This window comes from Convolutriloba macropyga, chromosome 8 (genome assembly GCF_964194025.1).
Source record: "Convolutriloba macropyga chromosome 8, txConMacr16.3, whole genome shotgun sequence".
NCBI classification, from domain to species: Eukaryota; Metazoa; Xenacoelomorpha; order Acoela; family Convolutidae; genus Convolutriloba; species Convolutriloba macropyga.
In genome coordinates this window covers 18,618,700-18,635,104 of record NC_134475.1, presented here as the reverse complement: position 1 = coordinate 18,635,104, position 16,405 = coordinate 18,618,700, and the positions used below count along the sequence as shown (strand labels likewise).

The following is a 16,405-nucleotide window of genomic DNA, read 5'->3' as shown; positions in this document are numbered from 1 at the left end:
TAAGCCGAAAGAATCTATCACAATCTTTTTTCAGTCTACAACTCAACAGCAACTACAAAAAATAGCAACAAGATGCAACAAGAAGCAACTTCCACGCCAGCTGCAAAGAGGCCAAAGCCAAGCGACACCCTGTTCATGAAGGCCCTCTCCGCTGTCCAAAGCGCGCTTCCGGAAGCTTTGTCTTCCACCTATAGCAACAAGTACGCTAAGGACCATAGCTTAGCGAAGATAAGCCGGCGAAGATAAGCCTAGTGCGAAGATAAACCTATTCGGCGAAGATAAGCCTAGTGCGAGTCAGAAGCCGAGCTACCCAAGCAACAACCCGGCTAGTGAGAGCCTTCACAAGATGCGAGACCACGAAGACTATTCTGATCGACCGCGGCCTGATGATCGGCTCACCCATCACCGATGTGAGGAGTCAAGACAAACCCAGCCCTCCTCTCCCCCTCTTCCCAAATGTGATGAGGTGATCCTGTGCTATGGGTGCCAAGGCTTCGGTGACAAGGCGAACGCATATACCCAAGAAGCTAGATGCATCAGATGTGGAGGCAATCACAATCTAGCCGAATGCACTGTCCCCAGAGCTAAACCCAAGTGCGCCAACTGAAATGGAGACCACGCTGCCAGCTACAAGGGCTGCATTAAAAACCAGGACGAACTGTCAGCAAACCGGCCCATCAGAGTGAGAGACCTCTCTGAAATCCTCGCATACGCCGTCCAAATTGTAGCCGATGCCGTGATTCATGCCAAGACCACCCGGTACACTGACTTCTCCCGAAGCGATTTCCGCCAAAAATGCAAAAACAGATAAAACCACCACTACTCCAATCTACTCCGCAAGCTCCTCAAAGTGCCTCTTGAACCCAACGATCAAGACGATCTAGACTGCGACATGCCATCCAATGAATAAGACCACAACTACTGCAACCAAAGACAACAACTACTGCTACTGAACACACAACTGCGACATAGGGACTTAAGAGAGCTGGGAACCCACAGCTCAAGAAGTTCCTGCTCAGACGAGCGAAACACACATCATCATCATCATCATCATCATCATCATCATTATCATCATCATGACAATCTTTTTTCAGTCAATCTTATCAGGTCAATGAATTGACTTCAAAGTAAAAGCATCTGAAAAATTATGGTTTGAAAGAGGTCGCGATTTTTATAACAAAGCATTTCAAATATTACCTAAACATTACAGAACCTTAGCGTATTAATCTTAGAGTGTTGAAAAGCTGAATATAGACAGAGACAGGGCCAAATAATCCTAGGTATAATTATAGAAAAAGTTTTCGAAATGGAATTGCTGAATGGTAAACCTGTTGGATAATTCTACTGTAGCATTTAAAATGCAAAATGTTTTTACGAGCAACCTTTTGAAACATGCTGTTGGAAAATACAATAATGTTCATAATACGCATTTCATGGATTAAGATGACACCTTTCAAAGCTTCTAGCAATCCTGGGAAAAATCTGTGTCACTATTTTTCTAGTAGAAAAATTGAAAGACATAAAGTTGGTAACTATGTTAAAAACGCAGGAATAACATAATGTCAAGCCGAAAAGGTACACTTCAAATTGGAATAAAGAGTAAATCGAAAGAAATCGAAGAACTATTCAAAACATAACCCTCAATTTATAAAATAAAAGATATTTATATTGAAATTATAGCTCTTATTTTTGTTTAAAAAAGTAGAAATATTGGAAATCAAATTTTGTGTCTAGTATTAAAGTTTTGTGATCACTTGAGATTTTTTCTAATATAAAAAACTGTGATCAGGAAAAGATTTGACCGTTGGAAACAACCAACAACACTGTTAACTGATGCTATCAGATCCAATAAAGAACGTCAATTATTTGTTACTGATAGTGGTTGTATTAATCAGAATAATAGCTATAAAGTTAAGAGTTCAGTTCGGGCTACTAGTAACGAATATCTGATAATTAAAGAGCATTGCAATAACATTTCACAATCTTTCAATACTAAGAGTGATATACAAAGGAAAAACATTTTTTAACTATGTCAGGGAGAACTTGAGCAAATTACAACTAAAGAAACACTTTAAGACAAAATAGACATAAATGATAAGCATAATAATGATCTCTTTTTCGTAATAAAAGGTTCACTGACATTATGAACAAGAAATAATACATAATGAGAAGTAACTGATGATAACACATGTAATCAAAATTTAGTTGATGGGTATTTGATAGGTGGAGCAAATTATGATATAAACAATGAGTACCAAGAAAGCCAATTGTTGCGGCTGCTCCAGAATCTCAGCGGAACCGAATTATTTCTGCATGATTCGGTTGTATTAAAGGGCTGTAACTTTATTTAGATGAGGGAAGTTGAGAATATCCTTAGTGACGAGCTTTATTCAATCATGTGCTGAAGTTTGTAAGGCTTCAATCAATTGCTAGCACTGGTAATAAATTCTCGTCAAGAAAGCTTAACTACCTTAAAAATTGAAAGATCTTAAGTTCCAGCAAAACTTAGCAAAAAAACTAAAGCTGATGAAGGATGAAATTATAGTCTATTCTAAGAGCCAACTGCTCTTGGTAACAACCTCTATTGGTTCTAATTATAAGAGACAATTTTATTATGCAAATAGACGGCTTAAATAAATAATAAGGTAAATATCATCTATAGCACCATCATAACTCGTTCCTGATTTGTTAGTCAAGTAAAATGTTTCAAGTCAATACTTACAATGTAAATGTCAAATAACTGGAATATTTGCTTCTTTTGACATAAACTGGGATGTTTTTTCCGTGGCACTAGATGCCTTGAATATATTGTGTTGGAACATGGACAAACAACTAAGAGTTCACGTAATTAACTTTAAAAAAATTTAGCCAAATATCAGAAGTAATTAAATTTTTGCACTTTTGCATCAAACAATTGTCAATAGCCACATTTGTGGTCTTGATGTAAGAGCGTTCGTGTTGTCCATCGGCAGTTTATAGGCTAACCTAACCAAGTGCTAAAGCTGTTGGTTACTCAGGTTTTCCCTTCAGAAAATTGAGTGGAATTAACAATTCTGGAGTCCCAACTAGTAAAAATTTTCGGTGTCTTTCATTTTGAAGTTTTGACAAATTTGAAGTTTTGTAGTTTCAGAGGTTGATTCTTGCTAAGTGTTGGCTCTTGCTCAAGGAAATGATTTTTAGTAGCGCCAACTCCGTTTCTGATCTCGGAAAGATCAGCATAAAATACAGGCGCCAATTTCTGGTCCGTTGAATTCGCCATGTGCCATTTTGACTCATGCTGATCCCACATTGCCATCCATTGCCTTTGACGACTTGGATGGCTCGTCCTATTTTGGATTTACAGCGTCTCATCGAATCATCTAGTTTTCGAGCCAAACGAGTTCTCCTTTTTTCAGTGTTCGCGCATGTTCTTTTGACCACTTCCATCATGTTGTCAAGTGCTTGAACCGTTTTGAAGGATTTTCTCAGGTTATCGTATCGCTCACTCGATGAAATAAATGGTGCACTTGCGTTTTCTGGTCTTAACCGGAATTGATTTGTTGTGAGGGCTGTGAAATCTTCTGCTTCGTTATTTTCTGCTCTCAGAGGTCTTTCTGTCAAAGTGTGGAGCTCCACGAGCGTTGAACTCTGGACCCAAAAACGCGAGCTTCATCATTTGCCATCAAAGCCAAGGAAGCAGCCCTAAAACCAATAACGAACACAAAAACAGATAAAAAGAACAGAATGCTCTACTATAACTCGTCAGAAAGCAAATCATTATCCGCTTTAACCACGAGGCAAAAAAATTATTAACAACAGTAAAATTTTTCAACGTAAAAGATACTCCATCCTTCAAGCCATTTCAAAATGTTGCATCATCTAACCCAGGAGACTTTATGTCAACAAGTCAAACATTCGATATCAATGCACCACGTTCTAGCCACGCCCGTCCGCTCCAAAAGCAGGCCGTCGTCACCTGAGAATCAAAATCCCTCTAAAAAATTGCTATTTGAGCTGATCTTCCTGTACAACTCTAAATCAAGCACAGAAAGTACTCCACCAATAACATTAGAATCAAGTTCAAAATTCGAACCAATCCACGTGATCTACCAATCTGCAACAGGCCCGTCCGCCCCCAACTTATAGCCAAGCCCGTCCGCCCCAAAAGTGGCCCGTATAGTCAAAATCTGGCAGCGAGCATCATCTGAGAATCAAAATTGCTCTCAGAATTTTCAAGCAAAGAAATTACTTCACCTATAACAATAGAATCAAGTTCATCATTCGAAGCAAGCGGTGTGATCGATCAATCTCCAACATCAATGGCATCACACACACCTACGATCGAAACAAAAAAATTCAGAAACAAAATAAATCCAATGAACACGAAGTAGCATCGCCTAGTCCAATCTCAGACATAAACCCAGGGATTTCTATGATCCCAGAGATTTTTGCGCCCAAATATCTTTCTTGTGGGGAATGTTATGGACAAGCCCCAGGGGACCGTAACCAAGCAGTTAAAGGTATTATGATAAACACTTTATTTGAAACGGTATGTTTCTTATATATACATCGTAGTTGATCACTTTATGTTAAGTCCATGTGGAACGTGATGGTTTGTAAACTTCTGAAATGGTTAACAGGTATTGTCTGGTAACCTATTTAATTCTGATGCATTTCAACAAATTCTCTCTCGAGAACGAGTGAAGAGATAGTTATCGTTGAAGAAAGTAAAGCACTTTGAATAAAATAAAAAAGTGATTTCAGTGTTTTCGCGCCCACCTTTTAGATCCTGCATAACAATTTTTAACATATTTCTTTATATTGTAATTAATTTTTTTATTATGTTTATTATTTTTATTATTTTATTGTCATGTTTTTTGTTATTTTTGTTATTAATATTATTTGGTTTTTATTTTTCTATTACTATTATTATTGATGTTAATAATACTATCAGTACTATCATTATTAATACTAAAAAATTAAAATTTTTGTTAATATTTTTTCATTACTACTATTATTTTTTAAATTATTATTCTGATTTTCATTGTTAGTTTTTACAAATTTTAGCATAATTATTAGTATTATTATTTTGTTATCAGTAATATTATTATTATTATTATTATTATTATTATTATTATTTTTATTTTTATTATTATCATTATTATTGTTAATATTATATTTGTTTTTCTTTATTATTATTGTTATTATTGTTTTCAGTAATAATAATAGTAATAATTATTAATATTATTGTTTTTATTATTTTTTATTATGACCCGTTTTTATTGTTATCCATATTACTTTTGTTTTCATAAGTACTATATTTATTTGTTTTTAGTTTTGATCATATTTGACCTTGTATGAAGTCAAGGAAAGTTGTATGCTGAGCAACCCGGGTTTATTGTTATTATTACTCTTTTCATTATTGTTTTTATTGTTCATAATGCTGGTACTGTTGTCATTAGGGATAAAACTAAATTATAACAATGGATCTTTTTTGTGTTTGTTAGACCGGAAAGAGATCCAAGGGAAGTAAATGGAAAACCGTGCACTGATGACCGTTCTTGTGGCCCGAGTATTGAAGGACCTTTTTTCTTGTACTCATTCAAATGCACTGGAGGACAATGTCGACAGTCGACTAAACCAAATTTCCATTCTGCAATTGACAAAGGTAAATGTTTTCTTCGAAGAATTATCAGTGGGATAATTACGTTGTTGGCTATACGTTATTGTGTCACGCCTATTCGCTACCATTTAATTAATCCCCTGTCCTTTCTCACCAATTTTTTAATCTAGTTGGTACTCTTTACATAGTATTTGGCCATGCCTCGCGGCTCATAGGGACCAGTTGGACCAGAAACTATCACAACCAAAAATGGGTTTAAATTTTCTATTTACTTATGAGAAAACAGACTTGTATTGCCAACTGCTAAATTTCAGGGGGAAATGATATGGTGTTAAGGTGGGGTTAAAGCAATCGGTTTGAAAAGATGTCGAGACATTTATGCATTCCTTGCCAATGCCATGCTCTATAAGCTGGGTGCCAAAATTTGGAAAGACTCAATGCAACTTAGGGTTGTTATTTTTTCCAATTTAGGGTCGTTAGGGTTTTAGATGACTTAAAAGTGAGTTGTCCAGACTTTCGTGCGACCTATGATCAGACCATAGTGCGACATTGTCCAGACCATCGTGCGACTCAAGCGTTTCCCAGACCATGTATTTTGGGTCGCACCACGCCACCGGTGTGCGACCCAAATTGTCTGATCAGAGTGGTCTAGGGTAACGCACCTAAACCTGGGTGCGACTCAAACCCACAAAACAGTCAATTACGGGAGTCTTCCCATTAAGTACTTCCCATTGATCCCCGAGAAATTTATATGATTTTATTGGACTGAATCTCTTAAACTTTCTAGGGAGAAAAGAAATTGTGTGCTTTCTTTTGAAAAAAATGAGAAATATAAAACAAGAAATATTTAGAGCAGAAGTTATGTAGACGTTGGTTTAACACAGAAGAACGGTTTGGATCTATTCTGTTTCGCCCTCCGTCTTATTTGACCCTATCCTACAACACGGGTGTTGTTATATAGCACGTTACGATGTAAAAATTAGCACGTTCTCCTGGAGGTAAGTGTTACATGCCCTCTAGGATGTCAAAACACAATAATAACAATAATAATAATAAATTCGGTTTTCAAATCTAAGGACATGTTATTGTTATTAATGCAAACACATCACTTAAATTTGAGAGGACATCAGAAGGCTTATATAGTCTATCCGGGTGATACACAGCGTTTGCGGTGAAATTCAGCGACAATAGATCCTCATACTGCTTACTTGAAGTTAATTCAAGTTCACAAAAAAAATCTAATCAAAATTAATCTAAAAGTGGGTTTAGGAATAATACCCAAGTACCGGGAGGGATGCGCAAATGCCCAGGACTGCTCGGAGCTTCCGGGGAACAGTTTTGCCGGACTACATGATGCTAAATGGATTTGTGAACTGGACGTAATAGTGAAGGAAACAAAGTTAGTTCACAGATTGATGCATTATCAAAGAAAGATCATCTTTAGAAAGCGGTGAAAAATTGTATATTTCATTGAAAATGCAGGCAAATTTGCAATATTCTACAATTTTGCGAACGGAAATTAAGTGACACTGAGGCTGTTTCCACAATGTGTTCTCATGCATTACAATAAACAAGCGTAGATCTGTAGAGGTGTTTTCTGTTTATCTGATAAAAAGTTTTAGGTGCAACGTTGAAAAGAAAACAGCATCACATTACAAAACTGATGAAGTCTCAAGAACATAGAACAAACAATAAAATTTTGGTCAAACCCACAGAAAACTTCTCTCAAGATACTGAGTTTCTAGTATACCAACACATGTTAGAAATCAGATAAAAATAAAAAAACTCTGTCATTATAAAAACCTGTTTTTGAAGGAAACAGAAAACTCGAACAACCAGGCTGATTTTTTGTTCCTTAGCCCAAAAATGTTAGTTTGAATTTAAACAAACTTAAATTTGTTAAAATCAAATCTTCGCGTTTTCAAAATGCATACATTTTTCAAGGAATGCATGCTTAGAAAAAACAAACGAAGGAAACTGTAAAACATCTAGTTCAAGGAGTTTATTTTCCGAAAAAATTTTTTCAGTCAGCTATATCCGGTAGGCTATATTTTGAAGCTTGAAAAAAGATTTCAGCAAACAAGAAGATTAGGAAAGGCGAGAAAAATTTGCATATGCTTCAGATTGAAATTGCATATGCTTCAGATTTTATCATGCAACGTGGACTAATATACTGCCTGATTTTCACTAGACGCAGTCAGCAAAATCTTTTCTAAAATTTTGACAAAATTCTACACGTAAACTAATTGAAAATGTAGAACAGGGTGTCCTGCTATTTATTTGCAAGAAAGCAAAAGTTTTCACGATTTAAAAAAAATGTTTACGAATAGTAAAACTAAGAAGATATGCATACTATTTTTGTTTGAGTTTTTTGACATCACAATCAGCAAATATATAACTGAAGAGAGTTTCCATGTTTAACTGAGAATGTCCAGTAAAACGTTACAAAAGCCCAGAGCTGTACAGTCAAAATGTCTACACCAGGATAAAGTTTTTCCAATAAGCAGATATATAGAAAAAATCTGGTAAAACGTAATTCTCTGACCTTAATAATCGAGTATTGATATTGTAACTTTAGTTAAATTGTTCAACACTTTAGCAATTTCAAAAAGTTCACTGGAAAATGAGCTCAATTTATGCAACAAATGGAACTTCTTTTGATTTCTTAGTAATCCTTTACCAATTGGATTGATATAATCTGAACTTGGTAAAAATTATTTTTTTTTAAAAATTAGTCACTGAAAAGATGCTGCATTTTCACTCCAAAATTATTAGGATAAGAAGTGAACTATAAAAGCACCAAAATTCTCAGTTTTCACAGTTATTAATTTTCTCAGGTGAAAAAAATAGTTATATGGGAAAAAAATTAAAATTCAAACTCTATAACAATTGTGTTTCTAAAATAAAGTTTTTGTAACGGTAAGCGGTATTAATTTTGTAAGGAAAGATGAAAAATAAAAAAGCTCAATTATCAGAAAGAATCAGAGGTGTCTGTACATAAAGAAAATGATTTTCAAACTTTATATCGTCGTTTTGCCATTGTTCAAAGGTAAGCTTTATCTATGTTGTAAATGTTTAACTTAAAAGAAACCCAATAAAATTGGTCTTCATCAGTTGACCTGAACGTTCGTATTGCTTTAATTTCATTGGCGCATTTGTATTTTTAAGCGTTAGAAAGAAAACAACACTAAAAATTAAGCCATATCACCTTCATAGGAATTTTTAACTTTTTTTGGTTATGCTACCAGTTTCTATCACGATGCTATCTTCCTAACATGAATTTATTTAATGGAGGAAAGTTGAACCGTTGACTTGTCATGAAAAAATGAAACAGTCGAATCACTTTTATGATTTTGAAATTATTTTTAAAGATTCTTTTGTTTGGGAATTTTTCAACTAAAAAAAAACAATAGAATTATTTGTATTCGTTTAAACTCATAAACGAAATTCAAAGAGATAGATGTGCATTATACTAATGAAAATAGTTTTCTTTGTTTTTACTTACGTTGAGTTTTTTCTTTTGTCATAATTCAATTGTAAACTGCAAAAAAGGAAGCTACAATGAAAATAGCACCAAAACTACATATCTCATTTCTCAGGACCTCATAGGAATCCAGCTATCTTGGGTTTATGTGAAAAGAAATGACAATACATTCATAAAATTTGATGTAAAATTTCGTTTTCAGTTTTAAAAAATTTCAATTTCCAATGAGAAGCGAGAAAATTTGCAAACTTGGTTGGTTTATAATCTTCTATTTGCAAAAACTTTAATTGAACTTAAACGGCGTGAAATTTCGTGAAATAAAATCTTGACGTTCTTTTATTGAAATCAAACATATTCTAAATTAGCTGAAAAAGTGCAAGCACCTAGAAAAGCAGGAAAACTTCAAATTTATTAAAATGTTGCTTTAAAAGACAAAGATAAGTTCCTTTGTCAAAGTAACTGAATTATTTTTTGAGCTCCCTTATGAAACATGAAAAATGATAAGAGTTCAATTGTTGAGAATAACAAGGAGGCTCGGTAATGTGCGTACACACATGAGGTTCTGACCCCGCTCATCCACATTCTTGACTTAATTGGCTACCAAATGATGAAGAGATGGAAAACTTTCAAAAACATACACCTCTTTCCATAAACAACCAATGAAATACAATAATGCCAACCTAGAGAGCCGATTGTTGATAATAGGACTACTTGAAAGGACAATAATAAATATCACAAAACAAACAATATTTACGACCAAAACTCAATTTCTATAAAAAATTAAATCATAACAAAGTCAAATTCGCATCAGATAAAACCTAAACGAAACAATTTAACCTATACGTGTTTAGAAAAAATATGGAACCTGTCCTCAATGCGACTGGTTACCAGGTCGACAAAAAAGAGCAAAAAGGTGCGAAGTTCAAAAATAAGTTTCTATTTTTGAAAACAATTAATTTCATGGAGGTCCCTAAAATGTTCGTTTACATCTCCATAGTAATTTGAAATCTCGTAGTAACAGTAGCAACAAGGCCGAGGAAAATTAATATTTGGAGCTATAACAGTAATAGATATTAAATTATAGTTCACTGGAAACGGGTTTTGTCCTGTGTTTACAGAGTCTGAGCTACATACCGACCGAAAAAATGTTTAAAAAAATGAAACCCAATTATGCTATTGGGTTTCATTTTTTTGAAACCCAAAAGCCCAATTATGTTATTGAAAACAAATATTTTCAAAATACAAAACAGATTTAAAATTTCAACAAGCAGCGATGGATTAAGTTGCAATACCTCAGAAGGTCAATTGGGCCTGTGATAATGAGACTAAGTCAAGATGCCACAAAAGAACAACAAATATAAAAAGAAGCCAAAGCTTTACAAAATTTTACGAGATCTCACTGTTCAAGGCACTATTAATAAAATATGTTACCTGGAAGAACTGTAAATTGTCACTCTTTCCTCATTTTAACATCAAAGAGTCTTCCTTATAAAAGGACTACGTAGACATGGCAACAAAAAGAAACCCACTAATTGAACAGTATAGAAACCTCGAAAAATTTTGTGAAAATAATGGTCAAAGAAATCATTTACAAAGTATAACCAGGCGCGAAAAAAAATTGTGGATCAACAAAAGTTATTAAGACTTCTAACTAGGGAGATTCAGTTACAAGATTACGAAAATGAAAGCAAAAGATACAATTGAAATTTTTTTCAACTTTAATGTCATTAAAAAACAGCTATAAAATGAAATCTATAACTAGGTTGAGTTATACGTCCTGGAAAAGCAATTAAGACCTATCTTTATGAGGTATATTGCGTATAGCAACAAAGAGAGTGACAAACATAGGTAAAAATAAAAAATCAATAAAATTTTGCGAGATAATTTTGTCTCAGCACAAAAAGCATAAACTATATAACAAAAACAATTAAAAATTTCAGATATGCCTTTTTCCAACGCTGTGCGTTTTCCCTGCTATGCTTTTCTTCAATTGCATCTGTCAATAATGTGATATTTCGACGAGGAAACAAAATGAACTCATAAAATATGCAATTTTGTTCAAAATTAAAAAAAATGAAAAGTATCAAAAAAAGAGGCCATTAGTTGAACATAAAACCGTTATTAACATCAATGTTTAACCAAAAGGAAATCGGTTCCTGCCTGTTTCTAGTGAGACTGCTACTCTTATTTCTCTAAGTTGAGTGAAAATAGTTGCAAATGTCAAAAATTCTTAAAACAAATTTATTCAAAGTCACAACAGACAATAGATAACAACTTGAAGTGTCTAGGTTCATTAATACCTCCTAAAAATAACTGGATTTTTGACTGCAACAATAAGTCATTGGGCTACAAAAAAGATAACAAATGAAAGCAAAATTCAAGATGTACATAAAAAATATTTTACGAAAACAATTGGTTAGGGCCATAAAAACCATGCCCTTAACTCCGAAACCGTAATATAATCAAGCTGGGCCTGGACTTTTGTAATTAGTATCTGTCATTAGTTGAGCCCTAATTTGAAAAAAAAAGTTTACAAAGAAAAATTTACATAGCGGAACTATTTTGAAAAAAATTTGCGTCCCATTAAAATCTTTAAAAAATTTATCGTAAGGTTCCATGGCGTGATCAAGATCAGCCAAAGGTTGATGCGCGTCTAAAAAAATACTCATTTGTTCGAATTGGATGCGAAATAGATCAATTTTTCAACAAAACTTTTCAGTTTGTCAAAAATAAAAATGCATTTTGTATAACTATTGAGTTTAAATTTGCCAAAAACTGGCAAAAATATAATTCCAGAAGATTCTCAAAGCCAGCGGTTGTACAACTAGCCCGTTTGTCGGCTTTAAAACAAAATTGTTGCAGTTTTAAGGTCTCTACTTCCAGCAAGTTTAAAGCAAGTCGGCTAAAAAAGCAAATTTGGTCCCAAATTAAGTAAAAAAAGTCAACTTTTGGAAAAATTAGCGTAAATTGTAGCCACAAAACTTGGATCGAACAATTCAGCAACCCTCTATCTTTAGAGATAAATCAATAACACTATAGTTAACAATTTGAGCAAATTTTAGCAGAATTAACGAAAATTAGGTCAAAAATACCGAAAATGTGAATAAAAACAGCTGATATGCGTCTAATATTCACAAAACCTTAAACCTCGATAACTCCCTATAAAAAACAAAAATTGAGAAAATCTTTTTTATTCCATATTCTACGCTGCACGGACTTTTTAATGATACCACTCACAACTCTCTACGATGATTATATCGATCGGCCAAAATTGTCTGAACAAAAAAAACCAAATTCAGTATTATAGTTCCTCCCCTTCTGAAGTGAATCGAAAGAATAAGAAATGTTGGTAAAACTTGTTTTTCTTCTGGCATTGTTCAATTGTAAACTGTGAATTGATTGTTAGGGTTTTATTTCAAAAGGCAAATCCAATAAAAATGTTTTTTTTTAATTAAACTATGTGCATTTATTTGAAGCTTCATTTCTATAGATTCAAAATTCATCCTTAAAGCTCATTGTAACTCTGATACGTTTGAATCTATCTGCAAAAGATCAAACATTTTAACGCAATTTAAGTAAGTATCAGGACTATTTTCTCATTGTGCATATAGTCATCAATATCAGCAACCAGAGAACTCTTGAAGATGTCGCTTTGTAACTGATAAAATTGGTTTTATCGAAACATTAATCTGAAAAAAGTTACAGAAAACACCACACCTCGTCAATTCTCAAGTCTTCATAATCGTTAATTAAAATTAAATTTTGGTTTGTACAAACAAAGTTTGTTTTTACGATAGTCTGATTACTGATTGTCCGCGTTGATCGTATTAATATATCTCTTAACCTGGATTTGTCCAATCACAGCGGAGAATCATTACCTTGCATTACCCTGCGCCCTAGTCGAGACCAATTGATTACCTTGCAAGATCTTGCAAGACAAAAATGGTTATCTCGCAAGATCCTTTCAAGTTCATTTTGGTTCAGCCCAAAAAAATATCTTGCTTTCTGCGCACAAAATTTTTAATATATAGTTGCGCTTAATTTAAAACCGAAGCAGCAAATAACAAAATTTAATTTCTGTTTAATTAATTTATTTGTTTTTGCATGGGGACGTACAAATAAAGTGGCTGCGGCTCACAGCCCAATTTAAAAAACATAATTTTGTTTTAGCGTAATCGCGGCCGAACAGCCTTAGGTTTTTTTTATCTGTAGTGCCTTATCAGCAGCATGCCTTCAGTCGTCCATTTTTCTTGTTCCCCATCATTTAGACTGTTCTTTGGCGTTAATCATTGATCCTTTTTGGTGACTATGGCATCTTTTTGCGTCATAAACTTCCACCATTGCAGTGGTCATTACAGCCAGAATTATTCAGGCTCCGGTCCAACTGAGGTTTGGTGAAGTAAGAGATCATCCTTACAGGGGATCGAACCATCGCCCGGAGTTACCTCTAATGGCATTTCATTAATGAATTTTTGTATTCCAATTTTACTCAGCACTGAATCCCGTTATTTGCGGACTAAATAAACCTGACAGACTGAGCATGGAATCAGCATAAAACTAATGATGACGTTTTTAACGATGTTTGTCTGTGTATGATGAGAAGAGAAATGCTGTTTGTCTCTGTTTGATGAGAAAGGGACTGCTGTTTGTCTGAGCATGATGAGACATGCATCCTAGGATGAATATCGTTCTGCTGTTTCACTGAGTAGTCTGACAAGTATCAACCAACGTGTTGCAGTATTCGCATAGCAATTCCATTACAAATAATAATTAAATTTTCAAAAATCCACAATGTATCCAAAATGGCCACCCCAGAAACCTTTCAGAAACTTCCCACCAGAAAACATCAGTGGTGCATTTACATCTTTGGGGTCAAAGCGGTGTAGGTTGGTGGAAGTCGGTGGAGATCGGTGGCGGAGGTCGGTGGCGGAGGTTGGTGGCGGAGGTCGGTGGTGGAGGTCGGTGGCGGCGGTCGGTGGCGGAGGTCGGTGGAGTTCGTTGGCGGAGGTCGGTAGTGGTTGGCGTTGGAGGTCGGTGGAGGTCGGTGGCAGAGGTCTGTGGCGGAGGTCGATGGCGGAGGTCGGCGGAGGTCGGTGGAGGTAGGTGGCGGCGGTCGGTGGCGGAAGTTGGTGGAGGTTGATGGCGGAGGTCGTTGGCGGAGGTCGGTGGACGATGTTGGAGTGTTGTGATGACTTGCGGCTGCCAAAGCAAACAGTGGAGGTCATTGGATGGTGTTGGAGATTCTAAACTGTATCAAACTGTATTCATTAAACTCAGAAATAGACTGATTCAAATTAATAAATGGTTCATTAGTTCCTTCTTTATATCCAAATCATGTAAAACCGGTTGGTTAGTTCTGCATGTTTTGTTAATTCAATTAATTTTTGTCAATTTTGAATTTTCTCTATGAGCCAGCCACACAGTCACTTTTTTACACAGCCGTGTGAAATCATTTTGAGCAAATAATTGTCAGCAAATTGCCGCGCTTTGCTTAACATTGAAGCGTTTGAGTTAGCCGGGTTTGAATCACTATGTAGAACAGTAAAATAAATGTAGACCGCCTGCTAGATAAACAGTAGAATAAACGTCCTCCTATTCAGACGAACAGCAAAACATTTTTCAGCCTGTTCAGAGTAACAGCAGAATTTTGTTCTTTCTGTTCAAAGTAACAGCAGAATATTTTTCATCTTGTTCAGAGTATCAGCAAAAATTTTTTCGTCCTGGTCAGATAGTCACCAGAAGTTTTGATAAAATCTCATAACAAAGAGTCTGTATTATGCCATGATCAGTGTTCTGTGCATTCAGTAACAAATCCATGATTCATTTCTGAAGTGTAATGACTGGTATATCCACATGCATGCTTATACCAATTAAAAATTTATCACAAGTAAAAATAAGTTGGTAGAGTAAACTGATACAAAGTATATTACGGTAAACAAAGTGAATTCAGCTATACAGTTTTTAAATCATATTACATCCACCAAAGGGATGAAAATTTTCACCACTAAAATTGCAATTCCTACAAATATTCACCGCTAAATTCAACGGGAAATCTAAAATTCACAAGCAGTTTTTCGGAAGTAAGTGACAGATGGTGCAGTGGAATAAGAAGTTGTTGACATGTAGGGGGTGAGAGGTTGCGTGTACGGCAGTTTCATTTCTGTGAGTGTGGTGAAAAAAAATTTTCGCCGCTAAAATTCGCAAATCTTACAAAAATTCACGGCATGCAACTTTAAAAGATGCGGACGCTTTGGGGGTGAAAAATTTTTTCCCCGCTATTCACCACCAATCTTACATTATTTTTTGAACAAACCTCGACCCGGGGAGCATAATGTTACGGGTGAATCAAACAAACAAACCAAAGATCTTTTTAGTTTCTTGGCAAACTTGAGTGGAGTGGAAAAAAATTAACGTGAACAATCGGATTAAACAACAAAATATGATCAAGTTATGCCAGCTGAAGAGTTAAAAACAATTCTACAATATTTCACTGCAGCGCAATTGATGGGCATAATTATTTTATAGAGACATATAGTCAATCTGTTTTCTAATGCAGCTCATTAACATTCACTTTCCTTTATTTGTTCCTTTTAAGGGATGGTGAGAAAATTGCTAAAATGAAGGAAACTGGAACTTGCAAAATTTCCACTATAGAGGGAGACAAGCTCAGCGAAGAAAAAATGAACGAGAAAATTCTGCAACAACTGTACTTCAGATATGATACCCTGGAGTATAACCGAGATAATGTCCCCGATACGTGGACGCGCATATCTGATGATATTGTGCGTCTTATAAGCTTAAATATGGCGAATTTAATTTAAATGATTCTCGAATCTGCATGATCAATACCATTCTCCATAGCTGCTGGCATGTTTCATAAAACGAACTTAATGATTTCATAATGGCGGTGGAGGATAGGAAAGAATAACCGATCAGAAAACAATCGTTTAGTAAAATTTCTTGAGGACACTGAATTTTAGAAAATTTTATTCATTTTTCCGTTGTTTTCAGTTCTTATTGTTTCATGGTGGTAGAACTTCATTAATTTAATGAGAAGTCTCAAAGATTTCTTTTGAAGTACAAATGAACATACTTTACGTTCTCAGTTGATAGCTCTTGGTTTTCATGCCTCGAAGATTTTTTTTTTCGAAAAATAAAAACGTATATTTTCTCATCTTCTCCCTTTTCGTTCTTTTTGTCCACTTGTTTCTCAATCTCTATAAAAGTAGGTATTTAGGACTCGTTTGAAGAATTACCAATTATTTTGTTCAAATTAGTTGTTATATAACGTTAATTTGACTTTGTTAAGTGTTTTTAAA

The 16,405-nt window shown here is 34.8% G+C and overlaps 1 protein-coding gene across 1 annotated transcript in view; it reads left to right on the top strand.

The window, feature by feature from the left end:
* LOC142343982 (uncharacterized) overlaps nt 1–16,050 on the top strand; it is a 31,126-nt gene extending 15,076 nt beyond the window's left edge. Inside the window, exons 2-4 of the mRNA XM_075395403.1 lie at nt 5,487–5,647; nt 6,872–7,001; nt 15,682–16,050. Of these exons, the coding sequence (XP_075251518.1) occupies nt 5,487–5,647; nt 6,872–7,001; nt 15,682–15,907 (517 nt within the window). The 3' untranslated portion in view covers nt 15,908–16,050. The remainder of the gene's footprint in view (nt 1–5,486; nt 5,648–6,871; nt 7,002–15,681) is intronic.
* The last annotated feature ends 355 nt before the right edge of the window (nt 16,051–16,405 follow it).